Below are 25,954 nucleotides of genomic sequence, written 5' to 3' on the forward strand. Positions count from 1 at the left end.
GCACTTTATGCCTCAGCTATACTAGCCATTTCACTACAAATCAAATCCATCCAGTAAAGGAGAAAATTTTGGCCAAATCACCAAAGTTTAAAACATGCCCACAGTCTTAGCATGCTTTGCTTTTCATTAACAAAATCAAACTAAATATTTCTATAATAATTTTTATGTTTTTATCAGCATTCATGAATCAAGAAATTGGAAAGAGCAGAAATTTTAAAATAACTTACTGTATCTTTTTTGTGACCCTTTCATATCCATTTTGGGATTGTATGCAAGTTTGAGAACCATTCAAATTAAATAATTAACCTTTTATACCAATCAGTTTTCTCAAAATTTTTAGTTTTAAGATGTATTCAATAAATGTAATTTATATCTTTTTTTGCATATTTCTTTAATTTTTAAGTATGAATTTTGTTGTTATTTAATTTATAGCTAATTTAGTTTATAGTAAAATTAATATATATTATTTTTGATAAAGATCTGGAAGAGGAAATCAAAATTCATATTCAGATGGAAGACAAACATTTGTTCAAGAAGTAAAAATAGAAAGATCGAGGCAAAGAGATAAGAAAACAGTTGTTTTACCCATTATTACTATCAGCAGCGATAATAAAAATACCAAAAGTAGCACTCAGTTACTTGAAGATGATAGTAATAATACTCTAGTTCCACCGGGATTGAGAGACGATTCTCCATCGTTGAGAAGGAAAAGTTTTCCTGATCAGATCATTGATAGGTCTTCATTACTAGACGTTAATTCTCAAGTCAAACCACCGACATTTACATTCTTTGTTGACCAAGATAATTGTCTTAGCAGGAGTAATGAATGTATTTCAGTGGACGATTCAAAACAGGAAACTTTAGATTATTACAAAATTACTAAAACGAGCAAAGAAGAATATTTAACTTTGTCTCCCGGTAACATTCAAACTGAAGAACAGTCTCAGAGAGGAAGAAGGTATCTGAAAAAACCTGAAGATAAATTCTCCATTGAGAAAAGTGCATCCACTTCGTCAATTGCTAGTAACAAAATACACGAGAAACGAGAAAAATCACACAAAATAACCAAACATTCGTCTAAAGTTAATTCTAAACAAACTGGAGCAAACACTTTGTCCAAAATGGTATCGCTTATCGTGAATCCAAACTACGATACTAATCCACAATCAGGTAATCAAAGAAATACGAATCACAATCATTCTTCGGCGGTTCATTATCAGCAGGAGAGGTGGAAACGCTGGGAAATAATAGCGTCGGAACACACTGAAGTGTAATTTTATCATACGTGCATTATTTTTTTATGACTTTGAGGGATCAAACATTATGCATAAATTATTTGTTTGTTGATTATGAATATATACGTGAATATTTGATACAATTTCGATACCGTAGTTATATTTAATGGCATCGATATGTTGTACTGTTATTTTGGATATGACGATTAATTTTAAAGAGAGACTATAAAGAAATCTTTTAAGATAATTAAAAATTACCTTTAATATAAATGGCATTTTCAACAAATTCTTAAATCCTGATTTACATGTAAATGTATCAAATAAAATTAACAAAAAACAAAATTATTTGACAGGAAAAAAAGCAGAAAATGCAGGAATTTGCATAATTATCTAACAAAAAGTATTATGTCGGTTCAGAAGTACTTTTATAATACAGCAAAATTGGAATGCATATTAAGGCACAACTTTGTTTTTTGTATAAGAAACAATATGGATATTTTTTAATCAAAAAACATTTTTACCGTGTCACGTCGAATGCATAAAATGTCAGTTTTATAAACAGCCGAATTTAATGCCCGCAAAAATGGTTACAAATATTTCAACCGAATACAGATTCAATCACCTGTAATAGAAATACAATGTAATTGCCGACTCACTTCCCTAAAAAATAGTTTTTATCACAGAGAATAAAAACAAAATATAAATTTACAAGCCTGTAGGATAATGCAACGTTGGCAATGTGTGGCATGCCGTCACATAAGAATATAAAAAAGAATATGTCAGTGTTTCGATAAATTCTTGACTTTCCAAGCACCTATTCTGTACTTTAGCCATATTAATATTAAATCAATTCCCATTTGTAACCAGCTTAAAACGGGAACCAATTTTGAACCTGAAAAAAAAAAGTTAAATTATAAATTTTTTAAAAATGTAATGTATGAAAAAATTACACAATATCAAGTAATTTATAAAAATGTAAATAAATAAATACTTTTTGTAAAATTTTTTGATAGAAATGTTAAAAAGTCAAATCAAATTATTAGCGTGTCGGCTAATAATATGAAATTTGTTAACGTCGTCATGAAAACAAATTATAAAATGGTTATGTAAATACCTTACGAAATTTTCAAGTGCTATTTTTACTATTTATTTTTGTTATGTTAGTTTGTTCATAATATGGAATCACTTTGTTAATTAAATAAAACCAAGAGTGATTTTTTGTTATGTTAATTTTTAATTAATTGCATCTCATATCGGTTACAAAATGTCATTCTATGTAACTGGTGTGATATCAACTTCTCAGTTAATATCAAATCAATTACAATTGTCATGGGGTTAATTTAGCAGATATAGTGATAAAATGAAAAGTTTATTTACAAGGAACAAACTTCACGATGCCAATGATCAATTTCAAATATTATGCCTCAATTCCATAATAAATAAATCATTCTCGTGACATTCAGCGTGATGATTACAAATATAGTTGACTCGGTGTTGCCGTATCTACTCCTTGCAAGTGATCTTTTCACATGATCACCCAGTATTTACAGATGCATTATTTAACAAACAATGCAATCTGGCTAATTATAACCTTATGCAACCAAACTCCAAACGAGCCGTTTTCCCAAATGCATTTGGTCCACAACTTGAGTCCAAATGTACATATTTTAGTAATCCAGATTTAATACAATCCAGCTAGAATGCATTGTAACCATTTTGTGTGTTAATAATCTTTTACAGAAACCTGTATCGACCATACTGATATTTTAAGCTAAAGAAAGTAAAACCATGTGTCATTTTCCACTTTAACCATCTATTATTTACAGTGAAAAATTGGTCACAAACATGTGAAAGCATAATCATAACTTATTTACTTTATTTGGCATGTAAGCAATGAGCTAAAGATCATCAAGAGGGGAGTTTTATTTCCAAATTGGCAAGGCAGAACATTAATGTCTACACAGTTATAGTCTCTTGCTATGCACTACCATATGATGATGATTTGTAAATAAACTCAATTTTGCAAGCAGTATTTATTCTACTGTAGAATATCAACAAGTAATCAAAACCAATAAAAAAGAAAGTTGAAGGGCAACGAAATCAATTGCAAGTGAAAATTGATGATAAAAACAACTTTAAAGAATCTATTTATTTATAAATGATTTCATTTCATTCTGATCAGAGTTTTATGTTATCTGTATATATAATAAATCAGAATGAAATCTAAATCTTATAAATTAATCTTGAACGAAGTAAAATAAAATAAAAAATTAAATTAAATTGCACAAATAAATATATTGTTCTTGAAGCAATTTTTATTATTTTTAATTATAACAGCTCAAAAAATAAAGATATACAATTGCAATGACTGGATATTTTCTATCATTTATACAGCCATTACTGCAAGATTATGCAGTTTTTCTAAAGTTTAAATGGCATTAACAAATTCTTTGTCTAAATGTAAAATTTAACCAAACATTGAAATGAAAAAATTATCCAGAATATTTATAATTTTATATAAAAACAAAAGAGAAAGAGATAGATATGAAGACACGAACAATGTTTCATTAACAAAGCAATTACGTTGACTGAAGTATTTTGCTAATTGAAAGATTTGTGACATTTAAGACCTTTAAAGGCTGGGTATAAATATTGATGAATAACAATTATTGCTCAGACAAAAAACTTGATCTATTTACTGTTTTTGTGCAATTATATCATAGATATTTGAAGGGAGTAAATATCCACTTAGAGCAAAAATTCCGTACCGATCAAAAGATGATAAACTCTAATAGAAGGAAATCGTCCATAATTATATTATTCTACTAATAATGCCTATTCTTAGAGTATACAATGATTAATGTGCTATCTTGTATGGCGGAGTTGTCCAAACTATGATTCCTAGCCAAATCTGGCCCGTGAAACAAGTTAATCTATTTGATGCAGCCCTTTAAATGATTGAAATTAGCCTATTTTTAATACAGAATATATATAATTTTTGTGGCCCGCTTACATAAATTTAATTACAGTTTGGGCAATACTGTTATACAGTGTTTTAATAAGTCAAATTGTTTATATATGCAACTTTATATATATATATATATAGTGTAAAATTCCTTTGACTTTTGTGTTGATGACTATACAATGAAAAATAAGTGGTAACTATGTAAATATTATTTTTATTGTAAATAAGAAATCAAAAAGTTAAAATTTCTCATAGCAGACAATCATTTCCTTCAACTATTATTCTTTTTATTTTTAAAAAAATTAAAGAAAAATAATAATAAATGAAATTAAATGTCTAACTTAAACTTATTCAATATCAGTTGTTTGATCTGTAATATATAGAGTCATACAAATCATAGAGTTATATTTTGTATGGGATAGTTATATAAAAAAAAATGTATATATTAAACAAAAATGTGTATATTGGTTTTATTTAAATGTTTAAAAATAATATTGTATAAATAAAATTCCATATTTTTGAACATACTTTAATAAAAAAAAAATAATTCTAATTATTCTTCTTGATTAAATCAATCAATGGCTTTTTTGAGGTTAATTCATTAAATAAGATTAAAAATAATTTATCGGTAACATTGACAAATACAGTGGTACCTCAGGATATGAAATTAATTCATTCCGAAACTGAGATCGTATCATGAAAATGTCGTAAGGTGAATAATTTTTCCCCATACGATTACATGTAAAACCAAATAATTCGTTCCAACACCAAAACATACTCAAATTAAAGCTAAGCAGTGCATTAAAAAAATATATGTATAGTAAGGAAAACACTAAAAAATGCATTTTGTAGTTCTAAATATATAAATAACCATAATAGAATAATAAATGATTAAAAAAATGTAGTTTTATTTGCACTTAACCTCTGAGGATAGAAGACGGTGGAGGTGTAAACAGGTGGCGGAAGACAGGGAGAAGGGAAATGCAGTGGCGGCCTTAGGGGGTGACGAGCAGGGCAATCGCCCGGGGCCTCGCTCTTGGAGGGGCCTTGCACAACAACCAAGTAAAAAAAAGTTGATATTTAAAACTTTTTATTTTATCCTTGGCTATTAGTTATAACAATAAAATAAATTTAATTTATAGTACAGTATATATTAATATTAATAAGTGCCTACTATTTCAATTCACATACTTTGCACAAAGGACAAGGGCCTCGCAAAGATCTGCCGCCCAGAGCCTCGCAATGGATAAGGCCGCCGCTGGGGAAATGATACTAAAAACTTAACGTAACAATAACTTAAAAATAACTTATAAAACAACACTAATTTTTTTATTATTATTATTATTTTTTTTATTCACTGCTTTTTGTTTTCTTTCCTTCACTTCCACCAGCACTTTCACTGGATAGAGGTCGCTTGGTAAAATATCTATCCATAGACGTTTGGCTTTTCCTACTTTTTAAATTGTTTTTAAAATGACTTAGGCAAATGTCATTACACCGAGCAGCAATACGGCCAGTGTGAACCTTTTTGGAATGTTTCTTTTCAATAAAATCAGTCACTTTCTGATAATACCTCGAGATTTCCTTTATCGAGCGAGATCCTTCCACGACGAAGCAAACATGCAAACTGAGACCGATGAGCAGAAGTGAATAAAAAGTTACGCTGCGAACTAATGTAACGTCGTATGGTGAGTTTTTGTTCGTATCGTGGAACAAAAATATGTTCGAATTTCGTGTCGTATCCTGAAAATTTCGTATGCTGGGGCGTTCGTATCCTGAGGTACCACTGTACTTGATACGTGCCATTTAGTGACGGATCCCTTAAGATAATAATGAATATGAGAAATTTGTAGCCACATGTACTTTTTTTAATGTTTAAGTTTTGAAATAGAATAGAATAAAGTATAAAATTTGCCCAACAAAATTTTTGGTCTGTTAATTAGTACGATCGTAATGAAAAATATTCTCAATACGATTTGCTCTCAGAACATGGTAATCTTTTATATATAAACAATTTTATGACAAAACTAATGATGGGAAATGAATCATGTTTATGACACATAAAACTAGAAATGATTAAAAAAAATGTTTTTCTTGGATAAAGAAAATTAATAATATAAATTCCAAACTAATGAAAAATAATACAGATTTCTATATATAGAATGTCTGGCAAAACTGGATTTTAAATTTCTGTGACCTTTCCAGGTCTTCTGGACTACAGAACAAAAAATACCAGGTGATCTCCAAAAGTTTAAAATTTACCAAAATCACGATAGCAAAAAAAAAAAAAAAAATGCTTATAAAGTAATGTATTGATAAATTACAGTCAGTCCTCAACCAATCATTCATCATACTGGTGTGAGAATTAAGAACCTAACCACAAAATTACCAATATACCAGCAAAATTCAATTTAAAAACAAACGTTTTCTACCGTCTTCACCGGTCATCCTCAGGTTCGATTCCAAGATTTCAAAAAATCGAACATCGCAATTATGCGCATGTCCGATGCAGGGCCTTAATAAAACTATTCGTGGAAATGGATTTCCTGCTTCAAAAATCCGATGCTTTATATTATAGTGTAGACATATATGGCGCGCATCTATTATACGTCATAATACGCCCTCCACGCCGTCGCCAAAGAGTTTGTTTCCTTGAAATTGATGGCTGTTCCCTTTCTGAACGCTTTAAAAATTTCCAGCTGTTCTAGATATTTCAGGCTGGCCTGGTGTTCACACCGTTGTATTAAACGTGCATTATCAAATTCCACCGTGACGTCATCATCAAGCGTGAAAGCGGCCAAAGCTGTATTGGAAAGGCGTTTTTGAATTGAGTACTTGTGTTCCTTGACCCTTGTTTTAAGGCAGCGTGCAGTAGCACCAATATATTCGCCAGGACGATTCACCCTATGATCGTAAATAGGGATAGAATATATTCCCGGAACACAGTTCCTATCAAGACAGTCCTTATCATTTCGTAAACAGGAGAAAATGGTCTGCGAATCTTCTGTAAGCGATATTTTTACCAGCATACCGAGCGATTTGTTTGTAGGTGCTATGAAGGATCTTGTTGTAAGTAATAGGAACGAAGGGCTGGTTATTCCGAAGTGCCGTACTCCTAGGTTGTTGGTGGCGTGCTATAAGTGTTTTAATTAGGCGCGTAGGGTAACCATGTAGTCTAGCCACATTCGAAATAGATTCCAATTCCATTTTTCTATCTTTCGCGCTTGAACAATGGGTGAAAGCTCTTCTTACTAGGGTCTTAAAAGCGGAGATCTTGTAACCAACCAGATCATGTGATTGAGCATGTATAAAAAGAGGCGCATACGAGCTCTTACGGTATACTTTAGTTGTTATTCGACCCTGTTGCAAGCTAATATCAATATCAAGAAAATGCACGTTGGTGGAGCTCTGCTGTTCAGCCCTCAACAAGAGGCCATAAGCGTTACTATTGAAAGTTTCAGTGAATGCCACCAAGTCCGGTTTTCTCTTCCAAACAATGAATACGTCATCCACGTATCTAGCGTATAATATAATGTCATCGTTAAAGTCAGGTAAGACTTGTTGTTCGAGGTGCCTGACCACCAATTCACATAATGTTCCTGATATGGGGCTGTTTAATTCATTTTAATATTTGCTGTTCTTATTTTTTGTTCAGGCAACACTGGGCTTATCTGCTAGTTAAATACACCTTGTATAGCTGGAGTTATAAAAGATGTACTGCTTCTTTTGTTTGTCTCCAGTTTTATCAAATTATTTTGTATAGACAATGTCAGTAATAAGAGAGAAATAATACAAATTATATACTTTAATAGCATGATTTCTAATTTCTTGCAATTCAATATTATTAATCTATAAGAATTTTGTCTATTGAAAAAATATATATGTTATGATTTATATTTTGATCAACGTAATTTGTGAATACCAACATTATTTCTTTTAAAGTGTGAAAATATCATAAAACTTTACATTTGTTTTAATATTAAATACTGAGTCTGATAAAATTTTTCTTAAATTTGCACAATATAGTTAAAAATATGATATATTTCTGTTTAAAAACAATTTTTATAATATTTTTTCTTGTTTATGTACTTAATAATAGATACCTTCTATCTCTGTCCAATTGACAGCTACTTCACTGATTGGAATCTTCATTTCTCGTGCTAAGTGTAAAAGTTCTACATCGAAAGCCCTGAAAATTAAGCAATATCTTAAAAAGTTATTTTAAAAAATTATTTATGAGAATAAAATACACTATATACAATTTAGTTAAATTCAAAATCTACTTGACTTTCCTAATCAAAGATTTTTTAAACTTAACAAATTCCTAAAGGAAAATGACATTGATATTATAAAAAAATATTTTTTATTACAATAATAATAACCATAGCAGTAAATTTTCTATTAATATAACTGAATTACAAATATATGCTATTTTTTTTCTTATTTAATATATATATATTTTACAGAAATACTGGATATAACTATTAATATAAATAACAACTCAAGAAACCCAATTTTTGATTAAAACCAGACAATCTGCCAAATTATTGGACTATGATCTGGCAAAATTAAATATAAAGATATAAAGTAAATTTGTCTAGAGATATAAAGTAATTTGTCTAGAGGTAGGCAGTTAAGCCACAATCTCATGATAATTTTAATAATTATAATAAATTAATTTTTAATTTAGAATCGAGATGCCATGAGATGGCAGCTTGACCACCTACTTCTAAACAAATTACATTGTATCTAATTATTCATTTAGCCTACTCATAGCTTGATAATTCAGCACATCATCTGACTAATAAATTATTAATAAAAACATTTATAAAAATATGTATTTGGAAAAGAAAACACGAATTTTTATGAAATCAAAAGAAGCTGGTTATGAAGAATTTGAGTGTCATTCACATGATATAATAAAAATACATCTATATCATGTACAAACAATTTTAGTACAATACTTCATTTATATACCATTATATTTCTTTAGTAACTTATTAATATGACTTTAATCATTAATTAGCATCTTAGTGTATTAGAATTTTAGCTATTAATTAGTATTAATTAATGTAATAATAGCTTATCATTGTAGATAATTAAATTAACATACTGGATTTTATGATTATTTATAAAAGAATAACAGCAAGTTCAATGTAAAGTTATTATATTAAATTCATTATTAAAAACTGATTTACAATTTACCATCTTTCTACATGTAATGCAGGAAATAAAATCTGAGCAGCTTCTCTTGTTAGCATTTTAAAACCACACTGTGTATCTCTAACTCCTTTAACTCCAAACAACCAGACCAAAAAATGAAATCCATACATGAGGAATGTTCGAAAAACAGATCTCTGATTAAAAAAAATTAATTTTATCAATTTGTATTTTTTATATAATAACTGTATATAAATAATCTGTGTCAACATTAGCAATTCTAAAATCATCAAACATCATTACTACACTCGATACGTTTAAAGCTATACACCAACCAAAGCCAAATATTATCAGGCTAGAAATGGCTATAATACTAATAATTTAAAAGACAATTTCGCATTAGAGTTAGGCGTTAGGCGCCATCTCGTGATAAATTTAATAATTATAATTTAATTAAATAATTTAGAGTTACTGGAAGAAAAGAATCATCACGAAGCGGGGCTCAAACCCTCAACTCCTGCTTACCTTGCAGATGTGTTGCCAATTATGCTACCCGGACCTCTGGTCCAACCTCATCTTCCAGAATATATAAGCTAATGATATAACCCATGATGGTTATTACAATGCCAATGTCCCCAGCTGGCATTGTAATAACCGTCGATGGTTATATCATTAGCTTATATATGCTTGAAGAGGAGATTGGACCAAACGTCCAGGTAGTGTAATTGGCAATGCATCTGCAAGGTAAGCAGGAGTTGAGGGTTTGAGCCCTGCTTTGTGATGATTCTTTTCTTCCAGTAACTCTAAATTATTTAATTAAATTATAATTATTAAATTTATCAAGAGATGGTGCCTAACGTCTAACTCTAATGCCAAATTGTCTTTAGTTTAAAAGTCATAAAAATTTAAAAGATTAGTATTATAGCCATTTGTAGCTCGATAATATTTGGCTTTGGTTGGTGTATAATTCTAAAATCAAAATAAATATACAGTAGAGTCCCAAAAACTCAGTACTCGATAACCCGGCAGTCCAGATAACACGGCGCAAGCTGTTATCCTCCCTTCTTTCTGCAAACGATGGTCAAGGTCTTATCCAGAACTTAAAGAAAATTAACCTATTGGATGTTGTTGGCTGGGTGGCAGATGCCTGAAACAAGTTAGAGTCATTAACGCTAGTTCGTTCCTGGTGAAAACTCCTTGATCACAAGGGAAATGAGTTCGTTGAACATGATGATACAGAAAATGTAAACTTACTCGACCTCCTGAAAAGAGTTCTTGGATGTGCAGAAGCCGATGAAAATGACGTCAAACAGTGGTTCCAGAATGATACCGAGCAAGACATTATGTCCGATACAGAAATTATTGCTGCTGTCACAGTTAATGAAAAAATGCCGAAAAATGATGATGATGTTGACATTGAGGACTCCACCGTACAAGCTCTTAAAATATCACATAGTGAGGGACTAAAGCACGGGTTCCCAACCTATGGGTCGCAACCCAGAAGGGGGCCGCGACGGGTTTTCTGTGGGGTCGCCAACTTATACAGTAAACTAAAAAAAATATTCACTATAATGCAATTTTTGTTTTTAATGGTGTCTTGAAGTTTGAATAATTTCATATATTTTTTTTAAAAATTAAAATAAGTGTAATCTAGGTACGCTATTCTGTCATAGTTGGTTGAAACATATGTTGAGAGTTTGAGAGAAATAAATTAAATGTTGAGAATGACATGAGATTGGCGTTAACAAAACTCTCCCGTGAATTTTGAAACTGGTAATAACATGCAATTTCAACCATCGCATTAAATTATTAAACAATTTAAAATAAAATTATAGTAAAAAAACTAACTTCGTTGTTTTTTAATTATCTTATTAAAAATGCCTTTTTCAATTGTATCGGGGTCGCGGGACACTTGGATTTTATAAAAAGGGGTCGCCACCCGAAAAAGGTTGGGAACCGTTGGACTAAAGGCTGTCGAAACTGCCCTTCAGTATTTTGAACAAGGTGCATCGGTAATGGACTTACTGTTCCTTCGTCATCTTCGTGATGAAGCAGCAAAACACAGAGTGCATTGCAGATGACAACAGGACATTATGCATTTCTTTAAAAAAAAGTAGCCAGTTTTTGCAAAGTCAGCTAGTTAATTTTCATTATAGACAGCTTTATGCCTCATGAAGTATTTTTCTGAGGTCTGTCTTATCCGGTAAATTACTGTATACTGTATATTCATTAATTTTCATTTTCATGTAGTAAAGGCTCTATGCCTTCATAAAGTACGTACTTTTCTTTTGTTTAAGGGTATTTGCGCAGTTTATTCTCTGTTGTATTCTCAAGCAAACAATACATACAAGTACAATACAGTATTTTCTGAGGAAATACTCGTACTTATTCTTTTTTAACCACATTCCCGATAACCCGGCATTTTCACAAACTTGGCCACCCTTTGGTCCACATTAGACCGAGTTTTCGGGACTCTACTGTATTAGCATTTAACTTGGGGAGATTTTATTTATTTTAAATTAATAAAATGACAAGTTTACCTTTGCTATAGATTCTTTTTCTAAATGAGCTCTAGAACCAATTGCGATTATTTTATCAGTCTAAAAAAAATATTAAAAAAAATGATAAACTATAAATTCTACTATAAACTAATGAAAATGAGTGCTACATTCAGATTTAATATAACAAAAAATGTATAAGAATGAAATAATTCAGATTATTTTCATTAACACATCATTAAGTAATGATAATACATAGACTATAATGAATTCAAATAAATAATGAAAAATTGTCTTAATGATTATAAATTTAAATTTTTAATCCATTTTTTCATTGTTTCTACTAAAATATATTTTTCAGTAATCACACAAAAAGAATAATATTTAGATTTCGTGAACTGACACTAGTTTTATTATTAAAAACTAATAATAATATATTGAGTTATATAATTGTCAATCCCCCTTCTCTTAACTAAACATTGCAATGCATTATATTGTTGCATTAATCTTTGACCTGTTTCCATTCATCTACAAAACAATTTCATCATTTATGTATCAACAGAAAATATGTTATTTTAAATTTAAGGACACAACTTTTTTGTTACTGGTAAGTTACAAGTAACTTTTAAATTTCAACTTTTCAAATCCAGCTTTTAATTGCCTACTCATTAGTGAGTCAGTAACTAAACAATCATTAATACACTATGTCCAATTGAATTCCCTTTCTTCTATTTTGAAAAACAACAGTTCTGTTGCATGAAAAATAAAGCATACTGTAAATTTTTAGTCATTGTGTTTTAAAAGTGACCAGTGCAAGTGCTTACATTTAAATAAGTGTGTTCCAATTTGTCAACTAAAACTACCATTGCACTCTAAGCATTACAAGTAAAGAAACAAATTGTCAAACAGTCCAACATAATATTATATTTTAAAAATTGTAAAGAAATGTAAAATAATAATGAACAAATAAAATTTAATGTTCAAACGATTTTGGCCGTCTTTCAGAGGCCCTCATCAGGAATGAATGCACGAAACACAAAAAGCAGTTCTATCTTCTAAAAATTTCTGAACTTTGAAAGAAATTTTCAAAAGATATGCTGGAATTCATATTTAGGTGTCAAGTTGTAGGTTTAGTATATAGTTCCAGTTTAAGTGTGCCAGTTTTTTTATGTCTAATAAATATTTGGCTTCAAAAATTGTCTATCTATCTATTTTTACTGAATTTACCAATAAAAAATATCAAATTGCCAGTATATTTAGTGATGCACTTTTGACTGATTATTAATAAACTGATTTACCAGTAATGAAATCCTTATTTCAAACATGTTTCTTTTACTATGTAGTTATTTTTAAAAATTATTTCAATAAATACATTGATAACATCACAAAATAATTATATTATATAAAAATTCTACCTTATCACCAAAGTCTTTCATGCTTTCTTCTAACTTTTCTATATCATTAAATTTAGTCGCACCATCAGCATCTGCAAACAGGAGAAATTTTCCTCTAGTGCTCATCATGCCCTATAAAACATAACAATTTAAACATTACTACTATATTATGATTTATATTTTATACACAGAATGAAGTATTTAAATGGAATATTATAGCAACTAGAAAACAGTTAAATTAAAAAGATTTATTTGTAACTTCAACAAAAAAATAATCTTAATCTTATCTTTGATCCTGATTACATTTTTTAAAATTTATGTAATTATATTATATACTGTAAGGTCTCTTTTTATGCAGATTATTTTTATGTGATTTTGAAGTTGTGTGGTTTGTATTTCATCCAAAAATTTCTTGGACAAACATACATATAGGCTTGTTTAGGAAGCCCGCGTATAGACAGTCTCCAAAAATCGTGGAACGCTCAAAGCTCACTCCATTTGTTCCACTGACATATAATGTTTATGGATGTAAAGGACAACTAGATCTATCTTAATCGCTTTAGTTCCTAGCAATTTTTGATATAAATGTAATTAAACATAAGAAAATACTTAAAACTGAAAAAAAAAAAAAACAAAAGAAATGCGTTAATTTTGAAGAAAAAGCTTCAAAGTTTAACTTCCTTTGTCTCGCCCTTCTATGAAATTTAACAGGGATGAGTCATTGTTTACACATCTGGATGACCTTGAACACAGCTGGAGTTGGATTTCCCAAGGCATTCTCATAGATGTTGCGGGAGGACAAGGGTTTAAAGTAGGGTGAACGCTAGCTGGCCGTATATTTTTTAAAAATTTGGAGACTTAAAAAACATTCCAAAAATTCAAAAAAAAAAATTTTTTTAAATGGCCTTAAGGACCGTGTTTTATGTAACGCTATGTAATCTGCCCGAGTTAACTCGGGCGAGAAACTAAAGGGGTTTTAATTAACTCTTCACATCCAGATGTCAGTGATTTGTTTTTAGAGTGAGCTTTTGCAATTCGGGAATTCCCCTTGTATTACTTTTCAATAAAATAAACTGAATTAAGTTTGAATACAAGTTTATTTTAAGCTTTTATATGAATTTCTTTCAGACATTCGAAGTAATTTATTAAGCAGCCTATTTCTTTTAATTTCTGCAAACTTTTTTATGCGGTTTTAAGTTAATTTTAACTCGTTGTTTTGGTTTTATGTGATTTTCAAAAATTATGGAACGTATCCCTATTTTTTTAAGGCAAGTAAAGTCTTTTTTTATGCGAATTTTTTATATGCGCTTTTCTGTAGAACGTATCCACCGCATAAAACGAGACCTTACAGTATATAATTATGTGTTATATGAAAGTATCAACCACACATATACAACATTATTGCAATCATGTATCATAATACTTATTGAGTATTTACACAAAACAACAATAGTGTAAAACTAAGTTGCATGAAGTTAATTCTAACCTAAAAAACAAAATTTTTTAGTTTGATAAAATCACTGCCTAAATACATATATCTTCACATATATCTAAATATATCTAATAATATATTACAACTTATTGTTTATTAATATAACATTAGTAAGTTTTGAACTCTAAAAATTTGATTGAGACTGACTGACTGTATTCAAATTTTTATCATCTTAACTTTCTATTCTAGTAAATAAATATTAAATTTGACTCTTTGTAAGGCATTCTATTCTAATATTTCTACTTCAAAACTTCAGCTATAATACACATATACAAAATATATCATGTAAAATATTTTTTTAATGCCTTAGCCTGTCTCATGTTATTCCCGACATATCTCTGGTTACAACCAGTTGACCCAAGATATCTTGTTTCAGCATTGAAATGTTTTTGAAACTAGACACTGCTAGTTGTTATAATTGTTATATTAAAAATAACTTCTAAAATATCATTTTTTTTTGTTTTTACATTTATTAATATATCTATTTTNATTTTTTTGTATTAAAAAATTATTAATTACATGTATGTGACAATAAACTTTTACTTCCTATTTATTTCATGAATGTTCTTAATATTTTAAGTATTATATTTTAGATTGCACTATAAAAAAATATCCTAAATAAGTAGTAGTTGTTCTTCAAATCTAAATCTCATATAGTCCTATTATTATTTGTCATTAGTCAAATAGATTTATTAACCTGTCCTACGTTGTTCCCGAAAATATTCGTGTTGACCTCATTGACCTGCGTGGGCGTTGCCGAATATTTCTGTGTTTACATTGGAATGTTTTTGATAATAGATGTCGCTATTCATCACAATTTTTATATTAAAACAAACTTTTAAAATATCATTTTTTTTTGTTTCTATATTAATTAATATATCTATTTTGTTTGTGAAAAATAAAAAAATGTTTTCGGACAATACAATAACCACAATTGTTATATTAAAAATAACTTCTAAAATATCATTTTTTTTTGTTTTTACATTTATTAATATATCTATTTTGTTTGTGAAAAATAAAAAAATGTTTTCGGACAATACAATAACCACAATTTTTTTTTTCAAAAATGTGTAATTTTTGTTAGGCTTAACATCGACAAAAATTCAATATGGCGCGACGTGCAACGAAGAAAAATTTCAACATGGGATAGGTTAAATATGAGTTACAATTCATTCTCAAAAGTAACACAAGCAATTATTTATTGTGACATTATCACAATGTTGGGCTGCAATTTTTAATCATATTTTTAATTTATTTAATTTAAAATATATACTCTCCACCTCAAATTAGTAGTGGCTTGCCCCTGTACATCATACTTTTTCTTTAACAATAGAGTCATCACCCTTTTTCAGAAAAGTTCCAGGACAAAACTCATAAAAAATAGAAAATTGCAGTTACCAAGTAATGATCCTAGCTCCTGTGAAAGTAGTCCCCTCAGCTATCTATACACAATTGCCAACGTTTCTTGAGCAAACATCCCTTTCAGCTGCTTGACAAAATGCCCCTTTCAGTTGCAACCCTTTGCAGAAAAGTGATTTTTTTCTTGTTTCCACAAGTGAAAAGACAGGCAAATGAAAGGGATGTTTCATCAAGATATTGCAGATATCAAACGGACTGTGACAAATGAGCTAACAAGCATCACACTTAAAGCTTTCTCTGCTTGTTTCCAAGACCTCCAGAAACATTGGCAATTGTGTATAGATAGCTGAGGGGACTAATTTGACAGGAGCTAGGATCATTACTTGGTAATTGCAATTTTCTATTTTTTACAAGCTTTGTCCTGGAACTTTTCTGACAAAGGGTGAATTAATTGCTTTCAGGGAAAAAGTTTAGAATTGAAAAATAACATGACTTCAGGTTTGCATCAAAGTTCATATATAGTTAATCAGGGCATCCTGCCCCTAAGGTTTCCATATCTGGTCTCATATTCCACCTATCTAACTCTGTTTTCAAGATTAAAGGCAAACAGATAAATGACTGTGGAAATTTATAGGTCCACAATTTTTTCAAACTGCAGCCCAATTACAAAAATAAGTACAATTAAGATTTCAATTATGTACAGTACTTTAAATGTTGTGTAAGTTGATTATAAATGTATAAATCTGAAAACAGGTATGCATTTGGTTACTAAATAACAATATTGAAGAAAAATTTAGTCGATTAATAAAAAATAAACTGTATATGTTCAATTAGTAAATAATGACATTAATTTAAAAATGGTGTGTGTACGTGTTTATGTGTATGTGTATATATAGAACTAGTAATAATATAAATTAAATCACAGTTGCTAATCTACTGTTAAAACAGTTAGTATGTCTGTTAAAATTTTTTGGTTATTCTATTTAATTTTGTATTATAAAACGTTTGATTGTTCAAAGAAATTTAAAGAGAAAACTTTCAGAAAAAATAATTAAAAATTATTCAAGGAAAACTAAATGCTAGCCAAAAAAATTTATGTTAAGCAAGGAAATGGAATTATGCCATGCTTTCAGAACATTACCTTGTAGCAATTAGTATGAAGACAAAGAACTAAATATATACAAAAGTACTAGCCAACAAACATTGCTATTTATATATGTATAAATAATGAACTGTGAGTCTGCATATCAATTCTTTTCTGTTTATGATGCTTTATCATGCAGCATTTTCATGCTTACAGATGCAATTTCATTATTTTAGCATCAGATGTACAAATATATATCATTTGATAATAAAAAGGGTCTGAAGCTTTAAAATGGATGAATGAAAAAATGACAAATGTAGAGATTATTATAAATAATTTTGGTGTTTGTCTGCTAATATATATTAAACAAAAAATTAACACAGAACCAAATTTTTAAAAAAGTCAAAATTTCTGGAGATAAAACAGAAAATATTCAAAATTATATAGTCATATGACAATAAAACAAAAATGAAGTAAAATACTACTTCCCTATAATTCCAAATGATTCTTTGCCCTTGACTGTGAAACAAAAAAGTTAAATTTAGTAAATCTATTATTCATGAATGAAGTACAAATAATTAGAAGACTTTCCAAAATAAACTTTTTTATTAGAAAATAGTCAATTAAAAACAAAGAAAGAACAAAAAGTTTTAATGGCAGAAATGTCAGGAGGTGATTCATTCACAAACCAAACAAATAAAACTCATTTGGAACATTCACATTCATGAAAATGTAGCATAGCAACACTACAAGAAGTCAAAACTATTATTAGCTGTTTATCTTAAATACAATGCATTATTCTTGCATGCATTATTAAATCATAATTTATTTATTACATTATTTTATATTAAATTATAATATGCATATTTTTAGCGTATTAATAATGTTATTCAATTTTCTAAAACATTTCCAATGATTAAGATTTTTAAGACAAGAAAATATTAAAATATCTGAAGATAAAAATTTCTTCTGCTGTTTTTGTCTTTTTGAACATCAAACAACAACTATGATTGTTATAAAACAGAACTGAAACAAATTATTAAAACTTTTATCTTCTGACTTTTTATATTTTTGAAACATGAGATGAACCAAAATTACTTAACAAAGGTATATTTTTAATTATATTTTAATTACGATTAAAACTAATTTAGGACAGCTGTGCATCATTATTTATGATTCAGACACTTCAATAAAGCAACTGAATAACAAACAATAACATGCAGCCATCCAAAAAAGTTTTAACTGTTCTTCAAAAATATCTCAATTAACTGACTTTTGGGCAACCCTGTATTTCCAATCATGATATAGCATTAATAAAAAGTTATATACATATTACTAATAAAATTCTTACCAGTCTAACTGCTCCACCTTTTCCTCTATTTTTTGTTAGAGTTAAAACTCTTAATTTATTTATTCCACACTTTCTAGCATATTCTAAAGCAACATTTGATGTTTTGTCTTTACTGCCATCATCAACAATAATTACTTCATAAGTAAAATTACTATTTTGTTTCTGAAAAACAATTTACTTTGTTAAATTAAAATTTAATTTTAGTAACTATTTATATTATTACATTAAAATTTACATAATTTAAACAATTAAGAGTAATTAATATTCTGATTTATAAATAAATTAAATTTTATATGAATGTTAAGCATAAATATACATAAATGTAAACATCTCTTCAATCGCACTAATTGTTTTTTAATGAAAATCTATTTAAATAATAAATTATTATTGATTTAACAGTTTCTTTCATTTCCTTGCATAAATAAGTCATCTGTGCAGTCATTTCATTTTATTGTAATTAAATTTACACAAACATTTGAACTTAAATGTATATTTTAGGAAAGAATAATCATAAATGATTTTCTTTAACTCACTGAGAAAGTAAAATTTGCATACTTTTAACTGTGTAAAATGCATTATATTTCTAAAAACACAAATAATAATCTATAAGATATGCTCTAGTAGAAAGAGAAAGAGTAGAAGTAATATTTAAGAATAAAAAATATGGCAGAAAATACATATTTAATAAAATCATGTAACAAAAAGTGTGTGAATAATCAGAAATAGAATTTCACATAAGTTTTGTTAAACAATTTTACTTTACCTAGCTTTGTATTAATAGTATTTTTTTGCTTTCAGTAATTTTAAATAATTAAGAAAACGTATGTGAGTAACTATTTACTAGTTATTAAAGTTATATTATATTTTATAAGCATTAAAGAGAATAGAAATTTCTATTAATATTATGCTTCTTGTCCCACTATTATTAATTAATTATATGAGCACTGTAATTAGCTCTTGTTAGGACTTATCATACACTATAACACTATTGACAACTCACTCAGAGATTGATGAACATTAAATTTCTATACTTGATGTACTTGAAAAAATTAAGATAAATGCAGTTTTATGAAAAAGAAATTAAGTGTATGAGACATTACAAAGTAAACTCAGTAATATGGAGTGAATTTATGAATATGATAACAGTATATTTATAGAAGAAAATGAAGAATTTTTTGGCCTCAAGTAACAGACAAAGATACAAAAGAATTGCTTCAAAACAAGACAGTGACAATCTTTTATAAACACCATACTAATTATGAGGAAAATTTAAGCTAGTTAATAACAATTTAATTATGTAAGAATAATTGTTAGATAAGAGATGGAGAAGAAAGTGTATTATTTAAACAGATTTTTACATATTTTGTCTGTATATCTTCATATCACTATATGTTCTTAACAACTTTCTCACCAGCCAATTGTTTACTGGCCACGGAAATTTCTTACAGTATTTGTGCCGCTTCAAACACAGTGAAACGCAGTATTGCAGTTGCGACAACACGTCAACACAAGACTCTTTACATCTCATTTTTGACTGTAGACATTACGATCGCCAAAGAGAAAAACTTATGCTGACTGTTCTTCTAGAAGGAGCCAATTGGCCCTGTCGTCACAACATTCTTGTGAATAATGAAACCATTTACAAAGAACTTATCAACTTTGTGAACAGTACGGGCGCACTGGATCCTCGTTAAGGGTGACCCATGGTCAATTCCTTTCTATCTTAATTGGGATTAAGCCCCGATACCGACGGTGCCACCTTTTTGCACCTGGTTTTCGGTATCGTCAGGGGGCAGGATTGGCCATGGTGTCACTCAGTGCAACTTTTGTACTTTTGTATGTATTCAGGTACACTATGTAATTATTACTTTTGTATAACGGGTCAACAAACTGTTTACTCTCACTTGTCTGCATGCTGCATAGGATACAGCATCCCATCGCTGCCAGGGTCTTGGTGGCATCTCTTCTCGCGTTTTGATGTCTGTTTCTGTTATGTAATCCTTTTCTGTGTGGCAATAGTCCAGGGACTACTTGCAGATTGTCGGTTTTTATTGTGTTTTCTAAATTTTGTTTGCCGCGAAACCTTTTGTCGGGGTTATTCTGTTTACATTTTGTTATTGTTCTTTTATTTGTATTTATTTTTGGTTAATAAATGGACCCGGTGCGGCTCATGAGCCCTCCTCCCTCTTCTCTTTTCCCTTCACACTTTCCACCCCTTTGGGACACTCCCAAATCCCTTTCTCTACTACTTAACCTTCTCACTTCTCTTCATTTCTTAAGGATATACCTAAATAGGTAATGCCTTCTGCCTCTTTCTCTAGTATGTCTAGTATATGTTCTTAACAACAAAATTGAAAAAAGTAATAATAATGTTTATTTTACAGAAGAATAATTATAGTTACTATTTTTTTATATTAATTATTAATTCTTAATGTTTAGTTTGATATATTTCATTTAAAAATATTTAGAGAATTACACTGAAATAAAAACTGTGAATGCTATAATTAGATAATATATAATTAGATACTGTATTATTAAATCTATATGCTTTTTTATATACATTATATAAAATTATAAAAAATTAATTATTTTTTTAAATCACACTAAAAAACTTTCCATATAAAAATTTATTTATTTTAATTTCAAACTAAAAAATAAAAAAAATTGTGTTTGGTTTAAGTACGTACAATTCTAAATTTAGCAAAAATACTTGAAATTTTAAACTATTTTTAATATCTAGTATATTTGGAATATAACTTACATTTCTTTTCTCTAAATACCCTAGACATTCTTCAAGCATTGGTATTACTATATAAAAAAATATGTATATTGTATAAATATTTTTCAAATAAATATGTCATTAGAACTTTCACAAAGAAAAGCAATAAAGAAATAAAACTAACAAATTCAATAATTTTGATTCATTCTTCTCAGTAAACTTTACACAACTTGACATTTAAGCAAAAACTCATTAATACAATATTACATAAAATCTCAAAAATAGAGATTTTACATAATATTGTATTATACAAAACATCTGTTAACTGAGATACATTTTAAAATAATTTTAAGAATTCTTAAAATTAGTTTGAAACAGACACATTTTAGTATTCGATTCATTTACTTCAATGAAGCAAATAAATAAACAACATCACTAAAACCGATAAATTACAAAACTACAAGCCAACCAATGCCTTATGTCATTGTGCTAGATAACAGCTATAATACTAATAAATTATGAAACAATTTGGTACTAGAGGGAGGCATTAGGTGCCATCTCTTAATAAATTTAATAATTATAATTTTTAATTAAATAATTTAGTACTACTGGAAGAAAAGGATCAGCCTGGAGCGGGACTCAAACTCGCAACTCCTGTTTACCGTGCAGATGTGTTGCCAATTATGCTACCCGGACCTCCGGTCCAATCTCGTCTTCCAGTATATATAACATTATGTTATAACCATCATCAGATATTTGCGATGGCTGGTTGAGTGCTTTAGGAGTGTGTTTACAGGACATGGGTGTTTGATGTGTCCCCAGCTCGCACCATATTATTCTATAATATACTCTATTGATTGGTGTATATTGCATACAGGTCTTCCAAAGTGAATGCTACCATTTTACAGTAATACAGTCATTTAAAAAATTAATTATTCAATTTTAATGTTTTGTTCTATATTCCAACCATGTGCATTACGTAATTTGAAAAGTCCGTTAAAGCTGTCAACTCGACAATAAAGATATTCAATTTCACCTGAAGACGATGGGTGTAAACTGTTGAAAGTACTTGTGAGTATATCTGAAATTTAACAAATCGCTGTTAATAACACCACAACATGGAAGTGACCTATATTTAATTTCTAAATGCTGGCATGAAGTGCACTAAATGTTCATCATGGAAACTACTAAAAAACACTTCTTTAAAAAATTACTGTAATCACTGTTATCATCTACTAAGTCTAGGAAGCCTGTAAATGAAAATGGCAACTCCATAACAGAGAATACATTATGTTCTACAGTTTACAAAATCAGAATCATTCATCATTGTGAAACATGAATTTCACAGACAATTTCAAAATGATCCACCATGTAAAACAAATATTTTTTGGTAATATTAGCAATTCCAGGAGAACACAAAATGACTCTAAGTTTGTAAACCATGGAATACAAAATGCCTTCTCTGTTGAAAAGTTTCCATTCTTGTTTATGGGACTTCCTAGACAACAAGATTTTTGAATTCAAATAGGAGATGAAACTTGGACAGTTACAGTTACTGATTGGTGTATATTGCATGATTCTCAGGTAATAATTAATGTAATGGTAGTATTAATTTTGAAAAACCCTGTATATCTTGATTAACTGACTTTTGGATCACTCTTAACACACTATTCTTTTATTCCTTTAGGAATTTAGTTAAATGCAATTATATTTTACAACAATTAAATGTTTCTTAATTTATGCTTCAATTAAACTGTTATTGTTACAACAAAAGAAAATTTGAATGATGATAATATATTAAAATAATGTTTAACTGAATAATAAACTACTTACGTCTTTTTTCTTCATTATAAGCTGGAACAACAACAGATAATTCTAAAGTTGGAGGATCATTTAAATCTGGAAATCTGTATTTTTCATTTGGTTCAGATGGATCTACATAATATTTTTCTGCTTCATAACGTTGAATTATTGGTATTGGAATACTCGTCAAATGTAATGTTATGCATAACTAAAATATAAAAAAAGTCATAATATAAATAAAACAAACTAGGTTTTTTTTCTAGGAAAACAAGACTGAGCACAACAGCATAGAAAATTAAAACTGAAAAAAAAAGTTTTAAAACTAATCTAAATCTAAAATAAAAAATTGTCATAGAGATCAATGCAAATGACAACAATCAGAAACTCGGTTGACATGTAGTTTGTGATTGATTAGCTTACACTATGCAATCAATCCATAAACTTTACATGGCAAACTCTGACCTCGAATATCTCAACCCATAGATCAAATTTCAAAATTCCCACTTCTTTAGGACATTGGCCTTGCCAAGTTTTACATATTTGAAAAAAACTCATGTTCAGTGTTAGTATGATTGCTTTAAACTTTGATCACATACAAAAAACTTTCTGACTTATGCAGAGTTCCACTTACACTCCACTCAATTAAAAAAAATTAATTATTTTATTTAGAAATTAATCTACTCCTTGATACTAGCAAATTAAAGCTATGGTTGATCAAATTTGTGCACATTTGGATAACTCTGACTCACGATGGGTTCATATAGCATGGGTGGTTGAGGAGGAATGTTGTTTAAAACCATATTATCCATAATAAGAGGTGCAGATCAGAATCAAACCTGAAACTTCATGGGAGAAAACTGAAACCTTATTTGATCAATAACATAATGCATAATTAAGAAAAATATAATATATAACAATATGATGGAAAGTATATACACAAGTAAACAATTACAAATTTTCTAGTGAGGATAAAAGACACTCCTATCAGGATAGAAATTGGAAAAATGATTAATTATTGTGTTTTTGTTATTTCTTACTCCTGTTTTTAGGTATTTGGTATTAGGCTGAATAGTGATTAAATATTCGGTATTCGGCTGAATAGCAAAAAATAAGCCGAATACCGAATAGTAACCGAATATTCGTTACATCACTAATAGAAACTGATATAATCTGTTTTCTTTTTGAACTAGCAATTTTTCAGCATCACTTTACTTAATATTACAATATTTTCATTTTTTGCTTACATAGCATTTACCCAGACAAATGACTAAGAAAATTTCTTGTGATACACGAAAAAACTTCCTGAAAGTCTAAATGTTTTATTATTATTATTATTTTTGTTATTGTTATTTGTAAACAATAATACAAAATCTTCCAAATTAAATTAATGATTTATACTTTATTCGAAATGGACAATTAATTAGTATAGCAAAATCATTTTTTTTTAATGAAAAATTCACATAAACTAGTAACCCAAAGAATCAAATGATTTATCCAAAAGGTTGATAAATTACCAACCTTGTAAGGGTCATTCACAAGTCAGCGGACAAATCTATTTTTATTATATTTAAAAATAAAAGAGAAGTCATGCAACGGAAGTGATTTGTTTGTATACTAATCATTAATATTGAAAATAACTAATGTTCTGTAGGAAAATTTGTTATAATTCCATCAGTATACTTTTAGAAAAATAAATGTATATTGCAAAATGGCTAAATCAACCAGATTGCAGATCAACCAGAAATGGTTTGAGAAACCCCCAAAAATCCACACATCTCTATTCGAGAAGTACCAATAAAACATATTTATTTTATAGACTTATTAAATGACTTATAGACTTATTGTTATGTAAGATAAACATTCCGTAATGATAAAATAATAATAATAATAATAATAGATGCTTTAATAAGCAACTGTAGTACCAGACATTACTGACAAAAAGTATTGGCACTGGTTTACTTTGTTACCCATTAGTGATGCAAGTGTCACACAATGTATAGTTAAGTACAGTAATACCTCAACTTACGCGAACCCGGAGTTACGCGATTTTCAAATCTAGCCGATTCGTCTTTTTTCTGAGCATCACGCAACTCTTGATTACTCATGCCCCCACACTATTGTTCAGCTTACATGTTCGGAAATGTCACGCGGAATCGACGCATAGCTACAATTTATTTTGTGTTATTTATTTCTGAGTTTGTTTTATCTAAGGAGACTTGAGAGACTGTACTATGTCATCCAAATGAAGTAGAACTGATTCTTCTGCATCAAACAAGAAAAGAAAAACTTTATCTTTGGAATGTAAAGTTAACATTATGAAAGACTTCGATACAAAAACGAAAATTTGTGAATTGGCAAAGAAGTTTGATCTACCGGAATCGACGGTCAGAACAATTATAAAAGGTAAAGAAAAAATTCTCGAAGCTGTAAAAAATGCTCAATCTTTAAATTCAAGCATCATTCGTAAACGTCACGGTATTATCGCTGAGATGGAAACAATGTTAAAATTATGGTGTGATAATCAAGTAATTGTGAAAAATTGTATAATAATATAATATGTTATACATATGTATTATCTAAGATTTTATTAAACATTTTTTTCCTAAATTATTGCTTTTTTTAGTCTCCGGTCCCAATTAAAAATTATTTGTATGTATTTATATGCGAAATTATACCCCGACTTATGCGAATTCGTCTTACATGGTTATTGCTCGGTCCCACCTATCGTGTAAGTTCGGGGTATTACTGTAATGAAAACTAAACTGCATGCACAACATTCTTCCTCACATCATATGGTGGCACGCACCGTGATCAAATTTGTGTCGCATCATTAGTGGTCAACAAAGTAAATCAATGCCAAAGTATCTAGCACTCAAAAGCACTTAAACACTTTT

General features: G+C 29.0%; 2 protein-coding genes across 2 annotated transcripts in view; one reads left to right on the top strand and one right to left on the bottom strand.

Annotated features, from left to right (window-relative positions):
* Positions 1–2,024, top strand: part of LOC111620892 (rho GTPase-activating protein 6-like) — an 18,910-nt gene extending 16,886 nt beyond the window's left edge. Inside the window, exon 12 of the mRNA XM_023362908.1 lies at positions 479–2,024. Within this exon, the coding sequence (XP_023218676.1) occupies positions 479–1,274 (796 nt within the window). The 3' untranslated portion in view covers positions 1,275–2,024. The remainder of the gene's footprint in view (positions 1–478) is intronic.
* The window catches only part of LOC111620896 (dolichyl-phosphate beta-glucosyltransferase-like), a 27,320-nt gene continuing 3,151 nt past the window's right edge, over positions 1,786–25,954 (bottom strand). The window contains exons 2-9 of the mRNA XM_023362912.1: positions 23,091–23,268; positions 21,300–21,346; positions 18,539–18,700; positions 13,274–13,384; positions 11,901–11,960; positions 9,406–9,557; positions 8,304–8,389; positions 1,786–2,127 (exon numbers count right to left, since the gene is read on the bottom strand). Coding sequence (XP_023218680.1) covers positions 2,015–2,127; positions 8,304–8,389; positions 9,406–9,557; positions 11,901–11,960; positions 13,274–13,384; positions 18,539–18,700; positions 21,300–21,346; positions 23,091–23,268 — 909 coding nt within the window. The 3' untranslated portion in view covers positions 1,786–2,014. The remainder of the gene's footprint in view (positions 2,128–8,303; positions 8,390–9,405; positions 9,558–11,900; positions 11,961–13,273; positions 13,385–18,538; positions 18,701–21,299; positions 21,347–23,090; positions 23,269–25,954) is intronic.

Source organism: Centruroides sculpturatus, unplaced genomic scaffold (genome assembly GCF_000671375.1).
Source record: "Centruroides sculpturatus isolate CEXI.00-Female unplaced genomic scaffold, Cexi_2.0 scaffold17, whole genome shotgun sequence".
Classification (NCBI taxonomy): Eukaryota; Metazoa; Arthropoda; class Arachnida; order Scorpiones; family Buthidae; genus Centruroides; species Centruroides sculpturatus.